General features: G+C 43.9%; 1 protein-coding gene across 6 annotated transcripts in view; it reads left to right on the top strand.

Annotated features, from left to right (window-relative positions):
* LOC138952779 (ral GTPase-activating protein subunit alpha-1-like) overlaps positions 1 to 24,654 on the top strand; it is a 499,987-nt gene that overhangs the window by 88,370 nt on the left and 386,963 nt on the right. For all 6 annotated transcript variants that reach the window (XM_070324510.1, XM_070324511.1, XM_070324509.1 and 3 more), the window contains 2 exons: positions 19,977 to 20,099; positions 23,582 to 23,696. In XM_070324510.1, the coding sequence (XP_070180611.1) occupies positions 19,977 to 20,099; positions 23,582 to 23,696 (238 nt within the window). The remainder of the gene's footprint in view (positions 1 to 19,976; positions 20,100 to 23,581; positions 23,697 to 24,654) is intronic.

The raw sequence follows: 24,654 nt of genomic DNA, 5'->3' as shown, positions 1-24,654 counted from the left end.
GCCCGATTAACTGGCCTAAAAGTCCCATTCATATTTAACTGCATGGCGGTCAAATGTCCTTTCCTTTTAAGCTGAGCATGGCCACTGTCCGCTAATAGTCCCGTTCCATAGGACAGCGCGGTACATGTATTCCCTTGTTTTTGATGACACAAAATCTACCTACCGTCGCCAAGCGCTCTCGCATACAGGTGCAACGAAGTTGCGTTGCGGATAATGCGTTTTGGTGAAATTCCATCGAACCATTTGCTGTAGAGCAGGGGTGGGATTTCTTCCGTCCTAGACGGATTTCCGTCCCAGGAAGAATTTGGCAACTTTTTTTTTTATATACCTTTTATTGTTAATCCCTGGCAGCTGTTGTATACACTGTGTTTGTGTGACCCATGTGGTTGTGCCAGGTCAGTCACCTTTCACCATGTCGCAGACCGATCTCAATAAGGTGGTAGCAATGTCATGTCATTTGGGGGAATGTGGCATCTTAGTTGCCATCTATTTGAAAACTCAGCTCACCCACATCTTTATATACCCCTCTTGCAGGTATTCAGAGACCTTCAGTGGTGTGGGGTAGAGAAAACTTGCATTCCTGATCTATGAACCAGTGGTATTTAGCTTCTGATACATTGAGTCCTTGAAGTTAGGAAGTGAGACAGATTTAATTGAAACATATTTCTCTTTTAATTCAAGCTATGATTCAACAATCATTTTAGAATAGAACTCCTGAAATGATGAATTAAAAAGCAGCATCTGTGTATAGCATTAGCAAGGGATATAACTCTTGGGGTTTCTGCTTTTGTCTAAACCTTCTTCTTTTTTAACCTGAGCAGTTAGCCCTTTTGAAGGTGTTCAATTGAAACAAACTGACTGGGCGGGGATGTAGCTCAGTCGGTAGCGCGCTGGATTTGTATCCAGTTGGCCGCTGTCAGCGTGAGTTCTGTCGAGAGATTTATTTCTCAGAGTCAACTTTGTGTGCAGACTCTCCTCGGTGTCCGAACACCCCCGTGTGTACATGCAAGCACATGACCAAGTGCGCACGAAAAAGATCCTGTAATCCATGTCAGAGTTCGGTGGGTTATAGAAACACAAAAAATACCCAGCATGCTTCCTCCGAAAACGGCGTATGGCTGCCTAAATGGCAGGGTAAAAAACGGTCATACACGTAAAATTCCACTCGTGCAAAAAAAACCACGAGTGTACGTGGGAGTTTCAGCCCACGAACGCAGAAAAAGAAGAAAAAACAAACTGACTTGAAACTTGTTTCTCATTTGGTTCAAGCTATGGTTCAACAATTATTTGATTTTGTTTGTTTATTTGCTTAACGCCCAGCCGACCACGAAGGGCCATATCAGGGCGGTGCTGCTTTGACATATAACGTGCGCCACACACAAGACAGAAGTCGCAGCACAGGCTTTATGTCTCACCCAGTCACATTATTCTGACACCGGACCAACCAGTCCTAGCACTAACCCCATAATGCCAGACGCCAGGCGGAGCAGCCACTAGATTGCCAATTTTAAAGTCTTAGGTATGACCCGGCCGGGGTTCGAACCCACGACTTCCCGATCACGGGGCGGACGCCTTACCACTAGGCCAACCGTGCCGGTAACAATTATTTGAGAATATACCACCTGCAATGATAAAATCATAAGCTACAAGTAAAAATGTGTGAGGTGACTGGTATTTCTTGTGTTTGCCTAACTTTTTGTTAGCGTGGCGATTTTCCTTTAATGCAGTAAACATTTTTTTAAATCAAAGACAAAACTAGGTGATGAAATACCTTCAAGTTTACAAGATTTTTTAATTTTGTGCAGCTCCAATTTTAAGTTAAATTACATATTCTTACCGCAATTCTCATAAATGCATGTTTGTTTGTTTGTTTGCTTAACGCCCAGCCGACCACGAAGGGCCATATCAGGGCGGTCATAAATGCATTGACCTCAATCTCACATGCTAGATGTCAAAACACTACTCAAATTACCTGCCCTTGAAAGGATGGTAACCAAGCTAAAAACAGACGCCATAGCCGTTGCTATGCCCTCATAACCCACTGCGCACCACGTGAGCGCCGGCATCCGGAATAATCTTTCTCGACTTTCGACAACACACGTAAGACGTGCGGAATTTGACTGCTTACTTGGCTTTCCCTAGCCCTCGTCTTTGTGATGATTCGGGCGCGTGGGAGCCTTCACCTGTTCGCCTTTTGGTGAGACCTGTCCTTTTTTGTTGAATTGATTTGTTGTGTTAGCTGCTTGTTTACAGCCGCTTTAGAAATTTACTTTTCTAAGTGGAGTACGGTGTTCGGCCTTTTATCTTTTCCAAAGATGGCCGATAGCAAGCAGTAACTTAGTGCGGGGCAGGTAGTGAATCGGCTGCTAGCCTTTTCTTAGAAACCTCTGTGCGGGTCGTCGACCCTTCGAGTAGCACTTCTTTTGTGGTAGCTATTCGGGTGGATAAGGTTTCGTTTTTTTCTCCCTAGCCCCCATCTCCTCTTAAGGAGAATCAGTCTGTGTCCTCCGTTTGCGGAGGACTTAACGATGATATATGTGTTTTTATTTCTCAGCTGTTTCAGGCACGATCGGCGGTTCCCGCCCTCTCGTTCTTCAGCTTTGCACCGTGGTCTGGTGCAAATGGCCAGTTCGGCTCAGCCCGTTTTTGCCTCTGGTGGCTCTGGGCTGTTCACGAACACCCTCTCCTTTCAGGAGGGGGGGCCTGCTCCCTACCTGCCTCTAACCACTCTGATTACCTCCGGTACTTCTCAGTGCGTTACGCAGCCCCCCGCCAAAGGGGGGGGATAGGGGGGGCGTTCCTGCTTCGCACCGTGGTCTGGTGCAAATGGCCAATTCGGTTCAGCCCTTTCTGCCTCTGGTAGTACTGGGTTGTTCATGAGCACTCTCTCCGCAGGGAGAGGGGGCCTGCTCCCCGCCTGCTTTTGTCCGCTCACCTTGCTTTTAGCACAGCTGAGTCGGGCATGCAGCCCCCTTACCGTGAGGAAGGGGGAGTGGGGGGGCACGGTAAGTCACGGCCTGGGCTTGTTCCCACTCTGCCTCAATGGGGGCAGGGGGCTGTGTCAGCTTCCCACCCTTTTCCGCCCTCCGGGCGCGATCGGGTGGGTGCTGTATCAGCGACCCACCCTTTCCCGCCCACCGGGCAGGATCGGGTGGGGGCTAGAGCAGCGTTCCACCCTTTCCCTCCCTCTGGGCTGGATCGGGTGGGCGCTGTTGGACTGTCTTCACAGTCTGTGCCTCTATTGTCCTGGCCTGACAATCGCCCTCCTCCCCCATCGGGGTGGGTGAGCGGTGGGCTACATGACTACAGCAGGTGGACGGGTGGGGGCGGCCGTTTTCGCTTCCGTCTCTCACTCCGTCTTACCCCTCTCAGGGGCTGTTTTCTGCTGTGACTGCCCACCCTTTCCCGTCCACCGGGCAGGATTGGGTGGGGGATGTATCAGCGTCCCACCCTTTCCCGCCCGCTGGGCAGGATCGGGTGGGGGCCGGAGCAGCGTTTCACCCTTTCCCTCCATCTGGGCTAGATCGGGTGGGCGCTGTTGGACTGTCTTCACAGTCTGTGCCTTTATTGTCCTTGCCTGACAATCGCCCTCCTCCCCCATCGGGGTGGGTTAGCGGTGGGGCTACAGGACTACAGCAGGTAGACAGGTGGGGTTGGCCGTTTTCGGTCCCTTCTCTCACTCCGTCTTACCCCTCTCGGGGGTCGTTTTCTGCTGTGACTGCCCACCTCCCTCCCCACTCGGGTGGTGGGGTGACTCAGTCTAGCCAAACGAGTTTTATTCACTGGGCCCAGTCAACCGCACAGCGGTCGACGAACAATGGGCTTTGTTCGGTGGCCCCGGCCACACTCCCTCTTGGCAGGGTGCTGTGCCTGCTTCTTCTTCTCTTCCCCTTTAGGGCAGGGGAGTAATGGTGTTTGGCAAGCGGGGTCGGAGCACGCTTTTGATTCTCCTGTCTCTCCTCCTTTGTGTGGTAACACATTGGATGGTGGCGACTCAGATTTTATCTGATGAGGAGGTGGAGTATGTAGCTTTGCCTACTGTGTTTAGGCAGGCTATGTGATAAGCGCCTTCAGTGGCAGCGGCTTATTTTCCGGAGGGGGTTGTTTATGCAGTCCAGGGTGTTTCTTTACCCCCTTCTGCTGCTGTTGACTTTCGGCCTTCGCGGGTGGAATCACAATCTTTTAGTTTTGTGGAGTCTCCCGCCGTGGCTTACCTCATGTCACAACTTTTCCCTCTGCTAGCCGGGGCTGGCTTCGAGTGCCCAGACCACTTCTTGTCTCAGTTGGTGCAGAAGAAGGTGGACTGGAGCGTCTAGTCTAGGAATTTTATTCAGACTTTACCTTTTCTAAGGACCGGCACGGTTGGCCTAGTGGTAAGGCGTCCGCCCCGTGATCGGGAGGTCGTGGGTTCGAACCCCGGCCGGATCATACCTAAGACTTTAAAATTGACAATCTAGTGGCTGCTCCGCCTGGCGTCTGGCATTATGGGGTTAGTGCTAGGACTGGTTGGTCCGGTGTCAGAATAATGTGACTGGGTGAGACATGAAGCCTGTGCTGCGACTTCTGTCTTGTGTGTGGCGCACGTTATATGTCAAAGCAGCACCGCCCTGATATGGCCCTTCGTGGTCGGCTGGGCGTTAAGCAAACAAACAAACAAACAAAAAATATGTGATTTGGAGTAAGAATATGTAATTTAATCGAAAATTGTAATAATAAATTTTCATTTGATTAATATACTTAACCGAATCACATAGTGAATTCCCTCCCACCAACCCCGCATTATAGTTTCTATGTATTCTATAAAGTCGTATGACTAGCCACGTGCTGTGGAGCGGTAGTGACGTCACACATGCCAGAGGGGAGATAACCCCTATGGACTGGCGTCCTTACCAACGCACTATTGCAGCACTTTTTGTGGGGTTGCTTCCCTTAAAGTTTTGACGGGTAGCGTATTTCAGACCTGTAGCATCTCAGACTGTGTCAATGCTTATTTGTGATTCGGGTAAGTATATTAATCAAATAAAAATTTATTATTAAAATTTTCGAATATGTCATATGTCAGGTTATAAATAATATTCAGTGGAACAAACATCAATATCATGACTCAGGTCCAAGGCTTTTGGAATGAGTAAGAAGGTGTGGCTGTGTCACGATAAGGTACTAAGTAGCCTTATAATCCATACTTGCAATGCCAGTATTATTAGGCAACACTTTTTTTATGTTTACAAAAAATAAAAATATATACAGTGTATATGTAGAAGTATATATATAAAACCTATAATATGATTACTTCGTATTTTGGATAAATGGACCGAAATTCCTCAAATATCCGGTTGGCCGAAAGGGTGAAGTGAAACTGAAAGTCTCTGTAAAACCCTGGTTCGGGAGAGATAGTGGAATCCTCCTTTTAACCCTTTCGCTCCGTATGATGCCTGAACGCATCACCGTGACCCTACCGCTTGAGGCTTGAATGCATCAACCACACCAGCCCGAGTGATGCTCTCAAGCATCATAGATTGTTGCCCTCTTTAAAACACAACTGTGCAATCTACAGGTACATTAATCGTGTCCAAGTTTTCTTTTTGTGTATTAATAACCCAACGAAAGTTTCATACCGAGAATAAGAAATTACAAGAGCTAGGAAACCTGAAATGTTGAACGAAACAGTGCATGTCGTTTTCAGCAGAGAACAACACGAAAGCTGTGGTTCATACACGGCTAAAAATAGCCTGCACCACGTGACTAGCTAGCTGCGGCGTTCTCTGCTGGCAGCGGGTTGCAAGGGGTGGGTGCACACTTGTATATTAAGTTTCGCCTAGAAAAGCTTTTTTTCTTTCCATACATGTCAGTTACGTCTGAAAGAGGAATGAATGAACTAACTTTGCCAAAAAACATGAAATTGATTGATGCAGTGGTTTGTTTTTACGTAGCTATGGAAGTGTGAAAACGCCGGCGACGACCGCATGTGCGGGACCCGATTTTACTTGTACGCAAATCAGGAGTACTGCTGTACACATGTCGTGCCACTTCAAATATGCTACAGTAAAACCTGCGAGCAAAGGACGCTCTTGGGGAGCCTTGCCACTGTTCTTTGTAGCAAGTGTCCTTTCTTATGAATATGAATGCGCCAACATTTTTTTTGAGAAAAAAAAACACCCAACAGTCACTGATTCTTTTTTGCCACAGTGATTATTAAAACTCAAAGTTTTGAAGCCCTCAATTTTTTTTATTTTTTTTTTTTCAAAGAAAAGGAGAGAGAGTGCAATCGGTTTCTAATCTGAAGCAATGGGCCATTCACTGGAAGATTCTTTGATTGAGCTGTTGAAAACCACTCGAAGAGTTCTTCGTTCAACTCGTCATAGGTTGTTTTTCTTCTCTTAACACATTTTGCCGTCGATCTGGCACCGGAGTCCCACTGACTGAGAATTTGTGTTCGATCAGCTTTTATGTTGGAAATTTGAGTTTTTCCTCAATTCAGCTCATCAGCAACTTTTTGAACGGTCTTTATGACATCGACTCTCTCTTCTAAAGTCAATTTTTTTCGTTTTGGCATGATGAGACGAAGACGAAGGATGAGACGAAGATGCATCCCAGTACAGAAAGTAGAAACCCGAAATGTTTGTGAGTTCACGGCATCGACCAATGAGCGTGCACCATACAAAAATCAACTTCTTTCAAGTGCTGTCATTGGCTTACAAAATAAGCTTCTCGCGCGTTCACATCGCCAGCGAGATTTTATTTGCAGAACCAAGATGGCGGACCAGCGTCTGCTAAAAGCTGTCTGCTTCAAGGGTTTGTCCGTTGTTGACAAGTAACGAACACAATCGGGACCAAAAAAGGGTGTCCGCGTCCGCGCCTTTGAGGTGTTCGCTCTTTTAAGGTGTTTTTGAGAGTAAAATACATCCGTCCTCACTTGAATTGTCCGTTATGCTAAGGTGTCCGCCGAAATAAGGGTCCGCTAGATGCAGGTTTTACTGTATTGGATTTACACTCAGCAAACAAAAAGTGGAGACTTTGCTCTTTCCGTTGATAGGCGATTGAAATATGTCAGTTTCACGCCAGCCGATCTACGATACATTGACAATAGCCCTTTTTTACTGTGGAAAGCGGGACTCAGGATATTTTGTTTGAAGTTTTATTTGAATCACCCACGATCAGATTCTTTGTTCATTTATCTACCAATCCCTATGCTTGTTTTAAAATACACTGATAAAATACGACGATAAGGAGATTTTTTAGACCACCACTCCCCCCTCCTCGAAAACCTCGTGTCGCACGGCCTCCCGTTAGGCATATTCTTTCTCAAATTTACTATTTGCATCACCTGTAAGTGTATTCCTTATTCAATTATCTGCACATACATGTGCTTTTATTGGCATACGATTAATAAATTGACAGTACGAACGTGTTTTCGGCGACCACCCTTTATTAGTTGTTTACCGGATGCATTCGTGTTCTGCGTGGATTTCTATCGGTGTACAGCGCGTGCCTTTTGAGAAGCAGGCCGTGTGCAGAAATTTACACGCAAGGCTGTGTATTCTTATTGTTTTGGTCAGTCGTCTTTTAAATTGAAGGACCCGTACTGAGGTCAGACACTCCCCCACGGTCTTTTCGAAACATGTGTTGTAACTTTTTAATGAGAATTTTCGCCAACATTTTGGTTTTTCAGACTTTATCAAGATGTGCACTCAGAAAAATAGATGTCACAAGTACTTTGCAAAAATCACACCTTGACTCGATCTGGCCGACTGGTACTTTTAAATTCCCTGCATCACATCCCGACCCAGGCACGGATTGTAAAATCGCGGAATCTGCTGACTGTCGCTCCGCATCTACTTAGCTTCGTCTAGATTATAAGCCCACTTCAAACACTGACGGTGGAATTCAAAGCGAACACGGTCAAAGCAGCTGGACACCACATGTTACAGACACCCTCTATTGTCAGCATTGAAGCAAATCCCACTTTCGTGAAAAATAATCTGCTCTGGAGATGTTTCTTAGTTTCTAAATCAAGTTTATGTAATTTTGTTGTTGTTGTGAATATCAAAAAAAAAGAAAGAAAGAGAAGCGAATCGTCCATTCATCCGTTTTCTTTTGACGGACAAAAAATACAACTGATAGTGATAACACAAAGTAAAAGAACACATCTGTAATAAGTCGGGAGTAAATGTCCACCACGCACATGCGAATACTTGCAGGCCCCACCTCCTTCATCGGTGGCCTTTGTTCCATTCCGCCTATCACCCCTCCACCACTCTCGCCAATCAACGCCTCATTTTCAATTTCACCCGCAAAGAAGGATTTTTTTAACCTAGCGGCGCCGATTAAAACTCAGCAAATTGATATTTAAGATACAGTACATAGAACAAATCGAAAGGGAAGTTTAGTACCTTTTGTCACTTTATTAATGGTTGTTTTAATTGCCGATTACGCCGCTTTTAATCTAACTTTTCTCTTTACACTCTCCTTTTCCACTGACTTTTTAACCGCACATGATGTTGAAAACAAGCATGTTTGATGGAAAGAAATAATTAAATTATAGGATTGCATTCATTAGAGCGGTGTTTTTTTTCGTGCTTAGTCATCAACGATCACCTGAAATGAAGAAAGAAACAAAGAAAAACGCCCGACAAGCGCACGGGGTAAATCCGGCGTACAGTTCGGCGGACTGCAATAGTGCGCGCGAGCGAGCGTGTGTGTGTGATTAAACAAATAATTGGTTATTTGATCGCGTTTTTTGCGGACAAGCATCATCGGATTCAACATACGTCTCAGCTCGCCGAGCTTTGAACGCGCGTACATGAACACAAAAACAAGAATAAGAAGGAAAAACTGAAATGTTTTTGAAGAAATATTCAAAATTATTTACGTGTATTTGACTTTTAACGACAAGACAAATAAAATGGTAGGCTCTGAAATAAAAGTTCATACCCAAGTAATACGCTCGAACCGCGCGGCAACTCCGTGATAAGAACGAAATTACGACCACAGTGCAACCATCAGTCAAGTATCTGTAACGATCGCTGATGAAATGTTTGTTTGTATTTGTTTTCCACCTTGAATTTTCCAAGACATTTACCGAATAAAGGAAAGGGAATCGCAGTCGGTGGCTGACACTGACAGGCATGGGAATTGTCCGCCGAATGGCGGATTTCCGCCGATTTTTTTTTTTGTTCCGCCGAAAATGCAAAAGTGTCCGCCGAAAAAATAAAGGGGGGAGGCACACAAAAAAAGCACCGGTTACTTTGGCCTTTGCGCAAAAGCCCGCGAAAACTTTCCGTACTTTGTTCACGCACTGCTACCGCCCGCCTCAGTTATTGAACTATTATGTTTGAAAGTAAACCAGATTGCACAGATTGTGTTACAAGTTACATTTTCCTGTTTGTCTCAACAGATAAATTTTTTTACAAATTTAAACCATATATAATACATGTAAGCAAAATTTGGTACATTTTTGTACTAAAAACTCTGATTCTAAAAACAGAATTTAATGGCAAACTTGGAGCTCAGATGACACCAGATTGCACCATCTGGGTTCTTTGGAGAAAAAAAATTTCCGGGGGGGCATGCCCCCGGACCCCCCTAGTAAGGCTAGGCGCTTCGCGCCGTCGACTTGACGCTTCGCGTCTTCAGTTATAAATTTTCCGCCTTTTTTACAATTTTCAATTCCCATGCCTGACTGACCGAAACGTACTTTATTGATTGTTTTTGTAGGGCGTAATAATGTTCACTGCTGAAAGCAGTATTGCCTGTCACGTTTTCTTGTCTCTTCACTTGCGCAAAAACCTTGGGGGGAAAAAAGAGCAGAAAAAGGTTCGTACTCGCGTAGAACAAAAAGGAAACAGAATATTAAAACATGTTCGAAGAGGGACCTCTTTCTTAAAAGTAACCATCAAAACGACAGCAGATCTTACCATTCACTTTCAAGGATCAATTATAATGCGCACGGAAAATGAACGGATATACAAAACTATAACTTTGCAATGTACGAATGTAGCTGCATTACAACGTAATAAACAAAGTGTTCCAAACAAGTTCTATAACTGGAAGATATTACTGTTTGACACTTGCTGAATTTGGTTGTATTTGTTATTGGCTGTGTATTTGCTTGTTCTTATTGATTGGTTAGTTTGCTTGTATTTTCTAATGTCATGATTTGTATACCGGTTGTGTGTGTGTGAGACGAAGAGAGAGAGGTGTTTATTGGAATTATAAAGTGCTTGGAGGTGTGAATCGGGACTTGCGCTATAAAAAAAAAGTGATTTATTATTATTCAGTCCTTGATCGTGTCTTTGTAGGAACAACTGATTGGTGTTGAATTCAAACACATCAAAATTGCATGTTTTTTGTACGCAAAAGACAAATTCCAGAACTGGGCGTGAACACGCCGATGAAACAAAAACAGAAACAATGTTCAATGAAGTGGGTCAGCGAGGGGTCTGCTGAGTTTACACGTGCAGACCACCTGGCCTGTCTACGGTCAGAGTAGTTGTAAATCAGTGCGGTGTGTTAAGTGCTTTCTTTAAGGAAACTTGACGGGTCGACAGTCGTCCCAGTCTACAGTTTTATGATTCGAGTTACGAAGTGTTTCGACAAAAGAATGTCAATTGACCACGAAAGAACCAATCGCTCAGATGAGTTACATGAAGCCCCCCTCTGCCGCTCTTTTCCCATCTCCTTAGCTCACACTAATGCCTGATCATCTGATGTTGCGGGGGGAAATCTCAGGAAAGTGTGATATTGCACATCGGTGTTCAAAGGGCCATAAAACAGACACTACTCTCATGTACAAAAGAAAGAAGAGAAACGATTAAGATATCAAGGAACTGAATGGAGAAAAGATACAAGATACAAGATACAAGAAATTTTATTGTCCTCATCAATACAAGGAAATTTGGCATGTGTGTGGCAAGACATAATACACTGAGACATTTACAAAGCAACAACTGAAGTTCAATATCAACACACCCTTACGCACACATACCCACTACTTCAGACACACAGGCTACATGTGCCCCTCGGACGTACGCAACCCACAATTCACCCAGCCATACAACTCCACATGCACTTACTCATTCATGCAGCACTCTAGCGCCCGGCCATGCACAACTCACACACTGGAACCCTCGTACGGCTACATATGACACCCGCACAAACATTACAGCCTCAAACATCGTACTAGATCTACAACTAACAAGCATACATCCACTATCAAACACCGAATACATCATCACACATTACATCATAACATATTGCATTATAACACACGCACAAACATTACAACATCAAACATCGTACTATAATCTACAACTAACAAACAATCATACACTATCAAACACCAAATATATCATCGTACATTAAATTACATCATACCCCCCCACCCCACCATACATTCACAATCGACACAGAATACATCATCATACATATACATTACATCATAACCCCCATACATACGCAATCAACACATAGTACATCATCATACATTACATTACATCATAACCCCCCCCCCCCCCCCCCCCATCATACAAAGTAAACAGACGTCAACATTTCACTCTTACCCCCCCCCCCCCGCCAATCACACGTCCTCTACTCTACCATCGCTCACACCTACTACACATCACCCATAGTCCTCCAAGTCACAGTTCACAGCACTCATTGTCCTTCCGCAGTCACAGTTCACATCACCCATAGTCCTCACATCACAGTTCACATCACCCATAGTCCTCACAGTCAAATTTTACAGCACTCAAGTCTATCTAGCATACTGTCACATTCACAGGGACTGGTTGTAGAGTCGTACAACCATCGGGAGGAACGAGTCCCTCATCCGGTTCGTCCTGGCCCGCCAGCACCTCAAACGGCGTGATGACTCACGCGTGGGCTCGCACGATGCGAGCGCCTGGTGCAGAGGGTGGCGGTCGTCAGAGCGGATCATGCTCAGCTTCTTCAGCGCCACACTCGGGAATCGAGTGCTGAGAGGCTGAAGCTCAGAGCCAATGATGGAGCCTGCTCTCTTCACAATCTTCTCCAACCTTTCCATGTCGCCTTTCTTTGCACTGCTGTGGTAGCAGAGCTGGTTGAAGGAGACGACACTCTGAATAGTCGCCTGGTAGAAGAGGTGGAGGATCTGTGGGTCGACGTGGAACTGCCGCAGCTTCCTCAGGAAGAAGAGCCTCTGGTTTGCCCGCTTGCACACGGCGTCCACGTTTGGCGACCAGTCGAGCTGGTTGTCGATGATGGTGCCCAGATACTTGTAGGTATCCACCATCTCGACTGGTTCGCCCTTGATGATGATGGGGTCGACGGCGGACTTGGTTCGTCGGAAGTCCATGATGAGTTCCTTCGTCTTGCTCACGTTGAGCTCCAGGAAGTTGTCGTCGCACCACTGCACCAGCTCCTCCACTGCGTGTCTGTACGCCGATTCGTGAAACCATCAATTTCAGTTGTTCACGGAATTGACAATTAGTAATTTTCAGAAGGAATAACACCAAGCGATGACGAACACGCCAGTTTGTTTCAGTTCTTTTTAATGTTACAACAATCGAACAGAAAGGAAACGCAAACGAACGGATGTATGAACTTTTTTTAATCTCAGTCGATGCGATCATTGGCCGTGTAATACCCGGGCTGTGTGTTCCTGTCTTCTTTGCTCTCTCCCTCTTCTCAAATGACACACCGCCAGTCGAACGTTGTGGATGGTGGGGTTAAGTGGGCGAAAACGGGGGGGGGGGGGGGGTTTGGTGTCAAAATTGTGTGGGGTGCGAGTAATACGGTGACTTTCGATCTTGGCTGCACCGCCTGTCACTTCGTTACCCCTCCCCCTCGATCTACACTGGGTTTTTTCTTTTCTCCCTCTCTTCACACACGGTACTGGCTAGTTTATCTGTACTATCGGAACTGTCTCAGCGTTTGTGTTTGGTCAGTGTGTCAGAGTGTGTGTGCTCTCGCGCGCGTGTATCAGTCACAGCTGGTGTACGTGCCGTGCTGTGCTGGGCCGCGCGCGTCAGTATAGAAGTGGCAACAAAAACAGATTGTGCTATGTTACGCAAACACGTATGTTGGCGAGCGAGCAAGAGGGGTTGAGAGTAAGAGGTGGGTGGCGGCAAAAACGTAACATTGTCTAAATCAGATGATTGAAAGTAACCAAGCTGCAATATTTTTACATAATTATTGAATACAAGCACTTTTTTTTTTTTTTTTTTTTTTTTTTTCTCTTTTTTTTTTTTTTTTTTTTTAAATTGATGAGATGTGTGCATTTGGTTGCGTGTGATCTGTTTATTAAATGAAATTTTGTTCTGGTAGACTATACCACTATTATTCCAAAGACACGTTATTTTTAACGATCCATGCCATGGAGTTTTACTATAATCTAGCCATGTCACCTTTTCAAATGGAAAAACCCAAAAGACAAAGGATGAGAAGAGTTCAGTAATAACATCTCTGCTCAAAAACCAAGATTCAGCTTCAATGTGGAGATGGAGGTTTATCGCCACAACAAGAAGATACAAAGTCTACAGAAGTAAAAAAAATCTTCCAACCTGTGTAAATAAGCATGTAAACCACCACAGATTTTTTTTATTTTAATTTTTTTGTTTTTTTCCTTTTTTATTTATTTTTTTTTATTATTATGAAACACGAAGTTTCATTTCATTTTCAAACATGAGTGTTAAATTTACGGGAGTACCGTATCTAAATTTGCTAATGCACATTTTAGCAATAAGAACTAAATGGTTAATGATATCTAGACATACGTTGCCTGCATTTTCAACACAAACAACCCCAAGTAGTACAGATTTTGCGTTAAGTTTAACACGTACACCAGTTTTATCTAGTATAGTGTTTTCGACGTGTTTCCATAAAGGCTTAACTTTACTACAATCATAGAAAAAATGTTCGATGTAGTCTCTTTCGTGTGTGCAGTATGGACAATATTCACTGTCAGACAGTCCCATTTTTTGTAGAAGAATGTTTGTGGGATAGATGTTGTGAACAATTTTCCAGTGCAATTCTCGTAGTCTTGATTCTTTTGTTGCGTTTTTTGCTATAGACCAGCATGTTTCATTGACGTCAAAATTAAATGTATTTTTCCAAAATAAAACAGAACAGGGAGTGGAATACTTCGTCTTTACAATAAATTGCCTAATCAGGTTTGCAGTCATATGGTTCGTACCGTTAAAGGTTAAATAGTGTTGTTCGTTAATATCAGATGTCACAAACTCTGGGTTGTTTCTCAAGTATCTGGAGACAGCGGCTCTAACGACCAAGTATTCCAGATAGAGATTTGGCGAGGGCCCTAAAATTTCATTTACCATTTCAAATGGCATAATAGCATTGTTGTGCAACACATCATTCACATATGTAAACCCTTTCTGAGCCCATTTCTGATAATAAATAGCCTGATTCTGGTAGACTATACCACTATTATTCCAAAGACACGTTATTTTTAACGATTCATGCCATGGAGTTTTACTATAATCTAGCCATGTCGAGGCAACACGTTGCCAAAAAACAGACTTAATCTGATGAAAGCCTTTGAATTTTTTTGTTCCTATAGTAGTACTAAAACAAGCTAAGTTCCTTCCAAAAGATTGAAAAGTTCCTCTTGGTATCCATGTCCACGTGCCATTCACATCCTTACTCGACAGTTTAATAAACCATTGACACAGGAATGAGTCTTGCATCACCTTGATATCTATCATATTTACCCCGCCCTGGTCTGTGTTACTGTTGACTACTACCCTTTTCACCTTTTCAAATGCTTTCTTATTACAGTCCCGTTTCCTCCACAAAAACCTATACAGTAGAGTGTTGATTTCTTTCAGCACCTTATCTGGCAAGCAGATGGACTGTAACACATACACAAACTGTGATAACAAAAAACTCTTAATTACGCAGATTTTTCCGAGAATACCCAGATTTCGTTTTTCCCAGTTTAGAATTATTCTTTTAACTTTAGCGATTTTTTCTTGCCAGTTCATCTCAATTTCGGGTGCGCTTTTAGCGTTTGAGAAGTAAACTCCTAAGATTTTTATCTGGTTTACACGTTTAAAGTCCCGCAGTGGGGCACTGCGGTTATGAAATTAAAGGCCCCTCCTGTTTTTGGAACCGCAGGAGCTTTCTAGTTTGCTGTTAGGTAGATTTTTGGTTCCTCTTTCCTGTCATGCTCTCTTTTTCTTCATGAATTCTTTTCTTTTTTCTGCCTTCTTGCTCATTCACCTGTATTTTTTCCAAAAATCTCTTCTCTTGCCGCTTGTCTCGCGATTCATGTATAGTTTAATCTGTTAGTGTTCTGATGTAAGTCCAGCAGTAGATAGGTTAAGCCTATTTTAACATACTGGAAACTGGTAATCTTCCAGTTGGTATTAATTTAGTTTTACTAAAGCCTGCTGGGACACAAGTAATGGGTTAGTGCATTTGTAAACAGGAATCGCTTGACAAGTGGCCCCCTTCATCCCCCCCTTCCTCGTCCTGATATGGCTCTGCGTAGTCGGCTGGACGTTAAGCAACAAATAAACAAACAAACAAACAAACAAACACGTTTAAAGCCAAAATCATCCATGTTTTCATTTCTTTTGGAACCAATCAACATCATTTCGGACTTGTGCATGTTTAACTTAAGACATGATATTAAAGTAAATTGCTCCAGTATTTCTAAAACACAGTTAATGTCTTCTTCGTCTCTTAGAAACATGGTGATGTCATCAGCATATAACAATACTTTTAATATGTTGTCTGCTACGTTTAGCCCTTTTAGCTCTACACTCTGTCTAAAACGAATCGCTAGAAGTTCTACACCGATCACGAAGGCCAGAGGTGAGAAAGGACACCCCTGACGAATCCCGGAATTCACTTCAAAGTCTTCGGAAAGCCACCCGTTATAGCCAATACAACTTCTTGTATTAGCAAAAAGAACTTGGACCCACTGAACAAAGTCTAGACCGAAGCCTAGCCTTCTAAAGGCACTAAGCATGTATTTTTTGGAAATAGAGTCAAAAGCAGCCTGAAAATCGAGTGCTAATAGTACACCAGGTTTTTCTTTAAGTCTGAAATATTCAATTACATCATCAATTGTTCTTATATGAGTACTAACGTTCCGACCTTTTATATAACCCGACTGGTCCTCGTGTACAACGCTATCTATAACAGTACATAGTCGATTCGCTAAACATTTTGCTAACACTTTGTAATCTGCATTTGTCAGTGAAATTGGCCTCCAGTTTGAGAGTTTGTCTTTCGGGAGGTTTTTCCCTTTATGAATAAGGGTTAACACAGCCGCCGTTTGTGAGTGCGACAAGTGACCGTTTTGAAACGACGCATTATAGGAGTGAACAACAAGGCCCTTTAGCTTGACCCAGAAAAATTTCAGAAATTCAGTTGTAAGACCGTCAGTGCCAGGAGATGAGCCGTTATTTAACTTACTTAGCGCCCTAGAGGCCTCTTCAACACTTATTTCACCTTCACAAACTTTCTTCTCCTCCTCTGTCAGACGAGGGGTTTCACAATTTTGCAAAAAAGAATCTGTATCGTTATCAATGTTGATGCTATTGTCACTGTACGCATATTTGTTTTCAAAGTAGTGTTTTTGAGCCTGCAGTATGTCAAACTGATCGACTAATACATCGCCATTATCAAGCTTGATGCTGGGAAACAATTTTGCACTGGCTCGAGATTTTTCAAGGTTTAAAAAGTACTTTGTATTTTTTTCCCCTTCATCAATCCATTTCATTCTAGATCGTGTTTGGGCACTTTTTAAGCGTTCATGCTCAAAGACTTCCAGTTGAAACTTCAGTGCCTCGCGATTACGAAGCAGATTTTCATCAAGCGGTTGTTTGGCAAGTGATGATTCACACTGTGCCAGTTTATCTTGTAAGTGCAAATACTTGTTTTTCTTTAAAACTGCCAGGTTTTTGCTGTACTGAATAGTTTCGTCCCTTATCTCTAACTTAAGTAATTCCCACCGGTTCTCAGCACTCTCTGGTGTGTCTGTGCGAAGGGAAGAGTCAATAAGGTTATTCATTCTTTCTACAAATACACTGTCCTTTAACAAGGCGTTGTTGAACTTCCAGAAGCCGGGACCTCTGGTCACTTCGGAACATTTTAAAGACACAAGCACCCCCCTGTGATCAGAGGAGGGAACAGAGTAAATCTCCGTTTCCAACACACTGTCCATTGCAGCATCGTTCAAAAACACGTAGTCGAGTCTTCTTGCAGTTAGTTTGCCGTTGCTGATTCTTGACCAGGAGAATTCCTTGCATAGAGGGTTTAGCACCCGCCACGCGTCACATAGATCGCACTCAGTAACAAAGTCGTTGAAAAGTTTAACGAGTGCTGGCGAGTGATTTTCGCCTGCAATGATGTCTAATTTATTGTCCATCACTGCGTTAAAGTCACCGCAGACTACTTTAAGATCACAACCACAATCACTAATTGTATCTGAAAGAGAAGTCAGAAAATGTTTAGTGTCAGCTAAGTTACACGGGGCGTACACATTGAAGATAGCCATTTCTTTAGTGCCAATGTTAACTTTTACCATCAGAATTCTATCAGAAATTATTTCTGTGGACCATGCATGGGGAAAGTTTTTTCTCACCAGTATTACCTGGCCTCTACTATGACGAGTACCAGCACAGTACACAACCTCACCACCCCATTCTTTCTTCCACTGCTCTGCATCTTCGGGCATTATGTACGACTCTTGCACACATACAATGTCATATTTCTTTTCCTTTAACATTCTGAATGTCTTTTTGCATTTTAATGTATTCCGGAGTCCTCTAACATTTAAGGAGAACGCTTTGACACCATCTGCCATCGCTGGAGTGAGATAGTGTAAATACTAATAAAACAACTGGTGAAATCGCCGAGCCGTAGTACGTAAGTCCGTAAGCCAAAGCCGGGCCGTCGTCGTTGGGTCAGTCGGTCAGTTAGTCGGTCGGTCAGCCTTTCTCCTGGCCTTCTTCATCGTGAGAGGCCACCTTCGCCATCTTCGTCGGTGTTCCTAGCGGGCTACCAGAACGGTCCCGCTTGGGAGTGAAGGAGCGACTTCTGCTCTGGGTGCGAGCGCGGTTTCCAAGACGCCCGCGGTCAGTTGTGTGAGATATTGAGTTTCTGCTTTGTTCGCTGTTGTAACCCGCAGCCGCGGACAGCTGTTCTGGCTTCTGCTGGTCTCCTGAGGCGGAACCAGAGTTGACGTCAAGATCACAACATGGGTCGCCACTCTTGTGGCCCGTTTTTTTGCATGATCTACACACCACGTCCCCCTGACACATGGAGACATGGTGACCCGTCTCCAGACACTTTGAACAGATCACGGTCTTTTTCTGGTTTTGTTCGCGGTGATACACTTTGGCAGTGAAGAAACTGACTTTGAGTGTTTTCTCTAGTGGGGTGTTTGGTGTGGAAATGAACACAAATCTTCTCCCCGTGAGAAACCGGGTTAGTTTTCCATCAACGTCTCTGGCCCTTTCTTGTTTGATGGCTGATCGGAGTTCTACTCCAACCCTGATGAGGGCAGTTTCGATTTCAGAATCGGCCACAGATATAGGAATGTCGTCCACCTAAACTTTCGTCGAAGGTTTCTCTTCTCCAGTTTCGTTGCGCAAGATGAAGGGGTTAGTGCCTGCGACTTGCAGAGAGACCCCTCTGAGGGAAAGTCCCTTGACCAAAAGAGTGTTACGAGCCTCAGTGGAGGCAGGGTAGATTCTCCATAGACCTTTGATGTTTTGAGCACCGAGAACCGTCTCGCGCCCAGAGACCCTTTCTGCCGCGACACAAATATCGATGCATTTAGGTCGATCACTGTCACCATTTGGAATAACACTGTTTTTTTATAAAAACTGGCAGTACTTGCGATGCCATGGTTGCACCACACAGGAGTCCACAATCAAAGAAAGAAAACGAAATATCCTGTCCAGAAAATCTGCTGTGGTAGGCCAAAGGCCAAAGCCCTTGTCAAAATTCAAACACCTGCGACGAGGCCTATAACACAGGTAAGGCTTAGCCACAAAACACAACAGTCATTGAACACAGCTCACGGCAAAGCAGAGCATCGACACTTGCGACCGTCTCCGCCGAGAGTTCAGCTGCGAATGAATACAAGCACTTGGGAAACCCACGTGTACAGCTGAATTCTGATTGGCCTAGGAAATTGAGACCCAAAGCGTTCTGATTGGCCAAAGCACTCAGTATCTAAAAATAGATACAGGTCAGCGAGCACAGCTGACTACACATCTGTCCAAGCGGTCTGAGGCTGGAAAATAATACAGGCCAGGCAGGGTGAGCCGTGACTCTAATAGCGGCCCTGGAGGGTACTGTCTGCATTAAATCAGTAGTCTAAGGGTTAAGAGCTACTAAACCCTGAGAAAATTAGGTCTTAAAATGGGGGTAAACTTACAGAGGTTATGAACAGAATATCTTATAAAACATGGTCTTGAAAATGTCTTAAAAGGGAGGGAGACTTCTGAGGGGTAAGGTGGTTCAGGGAGGGGCGGGGGTAACGAAGGCAAGTCGTGTGCAAGCATTTGCTTTTCTTGTTACTATATAAATCACCTTTCCATAAAGACCACCTTTCGATCGCGACTACTCAAATTCAATCCAAATGTCATGGTATGAACCTGTCATGGACAACCACCCGACGTCTTTTATTTTAAACTTTTGAAACTGCGAAAAAGCATACCCTCTTCTATTTGCAAACCCACTTCACGTTACAGGGCAGACCCACCGTATCCACCTTTTCCTGGTAATGTCCCTTTTTTGGCACACCTGCATAACTACTCTCTTTTCAGAGCCGCAATGACACTTGTAGTGGGAGGTTTGCGTGTGTACGTGCCAGAATTTCTGGGCAGTGGGATGTTTGCCAAATGACCACCCTTTCTATAAAGACCACCTGTCTATAAAGACCACTTTTGCTCAGTCCCTTGGATGGTCTTTTTGACAGGTTTAATTGTATTCATATTTGACTTTTGTTGATGTTGCAGACGCTGATTGTGACGTGGATTAAGGCGAACCTTAACGTCCAGATCTCCTCAGAACTGTGGGACGAGTTTCTGGAGGTGCTGTCCTCACTCACCTCATGGATTGAACTCATCAAGGAATGGGGGGTAAGGGACACCGAGAGACGGATTCATTCAATTTCATTACAAAAGAATATAGATTTTAAACAGACTCCCACAGTCTTATGTTGTGACCTTTGAAAATCTGTAACGTAAATTGGCATATAATAGGCTACTTGCACTATTGGCGAAAGCCATAACATCGCGCGATAAATCCACGGTATCTTGTGTGGCCTAGCAAAATCTGCCTCAAAGTGCAGGCATTTTCATCGCTGGCAGCTTTGGTCAGTGAGACGAGACAAGTTGTCGACTAGATGGCCCCATTACGCACCTAAAAACTTTTATAAGCTTTTATAAGCTGTATATCCATCTAATGATGGATGTTTCAAGTTTGATGAAAAGCATTAACACTGTTGTGTATGGATGAAAAATAAAATCAACTTGAACCTTATTACATCAGATCTTTTTTGATTCAGTTTATTTTCCAGAATTGCTGCTGGATATATTATACTCGCTGATAATAATTTTTGCAATCTTATTTACTTATTTATTATTTATTTACTTGGTTAGTTCCGAACAATTGATTCACAGCAAAAACAATTTGCTTTACAGCAAGAAAATAAGCATCCATTTCACTCAGATACTGTAAACTTGCAAACAAACTTATTTAACGGTGGGACTTAACTTATTGCAAATTGTTGAAATTAAGAAACGGACATTTTAAAGAGCATGCACTTTTACGTTATTCAGGGCAAAGACGTGGCTGAGCCCGATTAGTAAAGCCGCCACCCTAAAAGATGCCCACGGCGGAGCGAACTATTTCGCCTCTACCTCTGAAAACCTCTCAAGGCGGCGTACTGTGCAAGTAGTCTATTGACGAGATAAAAATGGACCATTTTTGTGACAGTGTACATTGCTGTCGATGCTCTTGCATTCTACCCGTCATAAAAAACTAGGCAGATGCGTTTGATGGCAGACCTTTGTGATGAGGACGTTTATTGTAAAACCAATGATATCATGTTTTTTAAAGAAGTGGCTAACATACAATACCTTAGTCGAATAATGGAAAACATAATACAGTTTATATCCGTATTTTCCAGTCAAATATCATGTTTTTCCGTTGTGTCTTTTTGTTCTCCTGTTTCATTTACAGAGGATTCACTTATGATTTGTCATATGATAATTCACAACTGCTGTGTTGTCACATGTTCTGACTATATTGTAAATGTTGATGCCTGAATAAACCATTAAGAAAAAAAAAACAAAAAAACCAATGATATTGCTGAAAAGGCCATTCATTCCCCTACCTTATACGGAAAACAGATTGCTTTTACATAAGGTAGAGTATACAGTGGAACCTACAACTTGGACACACTCCAAAATCAAGGTTCCTGCGGTAAAATTGAAAAAAATTTCAGAAAGGCTGTTCTCCATGTCGACAGAAATAACAAATCTGCATCCTTCTTCTTCTTCAGCGTTCGACTGTTGTGTCCCTCATAGTCTTAGGCCTGCTGATTGTATGAACTCGCAGGTTCGGCGCAAGTCTTCAACAGTTCCCCAAAGCTGGAGGGGTTTGTTCCTCCTCGCCACAGTCACATAGATCTTAAGACCGCAGTGTCCAGTACAAAGGCGAAAAATGGCAGTTTGTTCTGCGCGAGTCAGATGGAGGATGGGGTCTTGGGTGGGCTGGTAGCTGTCTGTAGCAACTTTGAAGGTTGAAATCCAGCGGTTCGCAATAAGGGTTTTTGCCTCTCAGAAGGAAAGGGTTGGTTTAGACTGTGGTTGTCTTCCTCCCTCCCTCCTTGGCCAGCCGGTCTGGTCGCTTGTTTCCAGAAATGCCACAGTGTGCTGGAATCCACTGAAGCACTGTGGTGGATTTCTGTGATAAGCTGTAAAGCGTCCCTTTTAGTTTTTTTAGGGATTTGTGGGCTGCTGTTAGAGCTTGCAGTGCAGACAGGGAGTCTGTGAAGAAGGCAACCTTTTCCGGTGTGTCCTCCATGAGGTTGAGATGTTTTTTGGAGGGCAACCACCTCTGCTCGGAAATTGGAGCAAAGGGTACCAGTGACTGGCGGCAGAGGTAGTCTCAGAGGGTCTACTTGGGTATCAGATGAGAACTCCACTCCCTCCATTTCTTGTCGCTCCTCCGGCCAAGCCATCGGTGAAAACATGCGTCCACTTTTTGGCGGGGAACCTTTGGTGTATCTCATTCAAGGCGAGGGCTTTCAGGGCTACATCAGTCTGTTGTTGTTTTCCAGTGATGCCAGGGATGTTGGTTCTGATCTCAAATCCAAGGCTGCATGTGTGGAGACCATTCTTTGGGTTCAAGGCTCTCACAGAGGTCTGGGTCTGGTTGAAGGATGTCGATGTTTTCTCTTGGGCAGGTTTTCAGTTGATGGTTCTGACTGGGTCGTTTTGGGTTGTTTCTTGGAACTTGAAGTGGAGAGGATGGCTCTGGAGTCTTTTGAGCTTTTCTCCCTGGGTGAAGAGTTTCTGTTCTCGTCTTGTTTGTAGAGGCTGGATGCTGGCCATTTTTTCCATTACCTGGATAGGAATGGTTTTCATTGCTCCGTGGATTGGTCGCAGTGCAAGGTTTTGAACTTTGTCCAGTCTTGCTTTGTTGGTTCTGGCGGCTTGTTCCAGGTGGTTGAGGCGTATTCCATCAAAGGTCATACGATTCCTGTGTACTTTAGGATTTTGGAGTTGTATCCCCAAGTGGTTCCTGACAGTTTTCTCATGATGCTAAGTCTTTTGACTTTTCACCGATCTTTATCTGGATTTTCTCCCTGGATGTTGAGAGGGAGAAGACTGTGGAGACAGACTTGACTCGGTTGAGCTCTCACCCCCAATCTTCGGTCCACTGTTTGATTTTCTTTGCTCCCTCTTGTATTCTGTAGGCAGCTGAAGTGGTGTGCTCTGCAGAGCTCCAGATGGCCAGATCATCAGCATGGAGGGTGTTTGAAAAATGGTGAGGTATGCTGTTTGTGATGTCGTTTATGTAGACGAGGAAGAGTGTGGGTGAGATCACGCCACCTGGTGGCACTCCCTCTCTCATCTTGACGCTCACACTTGCATGCCCGTCCAGGAGCAATCTTGCTGGAGGAAGGACCTAATAAATCTGCATCCAAAACTGTCAGTTTTGTTCACATATCTTGTCTAACATTGTCATTGACGTAATGGCATGCTGAACGGTGTAGGTGCCATTCCTCTGCCATTCCTTTGTCGTTTAACATGGAAACCTTGATTTTGTGAATTTGATTTTGGGGGATGTCTGTGTTGTAGGTTCCCACTGTATAGACACTACCTTACGTTTTCTGAATAAGATAGGGTAATGAATGGCCTTTTCGGTCATATAATTGGTTTTACAATAAACGGCCTCATCACAAAGATCTGCCATCAAACTCATATGCCTAGTTTTTTATGACGTGTAGTATACTACAAGATGTGATAGTCAATTTGCAGCATAGCATGATCTCGCATGTGTAACGAATCAGCAGAATTATTCATCAGCAGGCCATTTTCTTTTTGCACAGAAAACCATGGAGACACTGACGCGGGTGTTGGCGAGACAGGTGTATGGCCTTGACCTTCTAGACCTACCTTTGGAGCGACTCAGCGAGCAGAAGGAGAAGAGGCGAAGAGGCAAAGGTATGAGCTTTGTTTTCATTGTCTGCAGCTGGGAGAAAAGAAGAAAAGTCTGGAAGTCAAAACCATAAAATCAAAAAGGGTATCATTATTCAGTATAGTATGAAAAGGATGTCTAAGCCAGACAGCAGCAGTATTGTTTTGATTCATTTCCCTTGGTGTGCAAGAAGGTGGGGGGGAGCGGAGGTGAAGGGAGAAGCGAGTGAAAGGGAGGGGAATGTCGGGCTGCTCCAATTTAAGAATGATTAATCTAATCTTAGGCAGAAAGTGTCAGATCTAGGGCTGTAGGTCACACCATACTGGCCCAAGAAAAGAGCTAAGACACTAGGGCTGGCATGCTTGAAGCTGAAACAGGCCAGGTCTCACCCATCTGGGTGAAAACCAGCTGCCGGGTCGGATTGGTTGAAATCAGAAACAAATCTCATTTAAACCAATCCAACCGAACAGTTGGTTTCCACCCAGTGGGGCACTTTCTCATGAACATCAGCCCAGAGCATTGTTTAAAGAGGGAGATGAGATCATTATCAGAAGAGGGAGATTCCCCCCGCGGGTTAGGGGGAAGAATTTACCCGATGCTCCCCAGCATGTCGTAAGAGGCGACTAACGGATTCTGTTTCTCCTTTTACCCTTGTTAAGTGTTTCTTGTATAGAATATAGTCAATTTTTGTAAAGATTTTAGTCAAGCAGTATGTAAGAAATGTTAAGTGCTTTGTACTGGAAACTTGCATTCTCCCAGTAAGGTCATATATTGTACTACGTTGCAAGCCCCTGGAGCAATTTTTTGATTAGTGCTTTTGTGAACAAGAAACAATTAACAAGTGGCTCTATCCCCTTTCCCTGTCGCGATATAACCTTAAACGGTTGAAAACGACGTTAAACACCAAATAAAGAAAGAAGAGGGAGATGGACAAATGTATTAAATCCAGATTAAATTACATATTCTTACTCCCAATCACATATA

This window comes from Littorina saxatilis, linkage group LG17, assembly GCF_037325665.1.
Source record: "Littorina saxatilis isolate snail1 linkage group LG17, US_GU_Lsax_2.0, whole genome shotgun sequence".
In the NCBI taxonomy this organism is placed as follows: domain Eukaryota; kingdom Metazoa; phylum Mollusca; class Gastropoda; order Littorinimorpha; family Littorinidae; genus Littorina; species Littorina saxatilis.
This window is presented reverse-complemented; position numbering and strand designations above follow the sequence as displayed.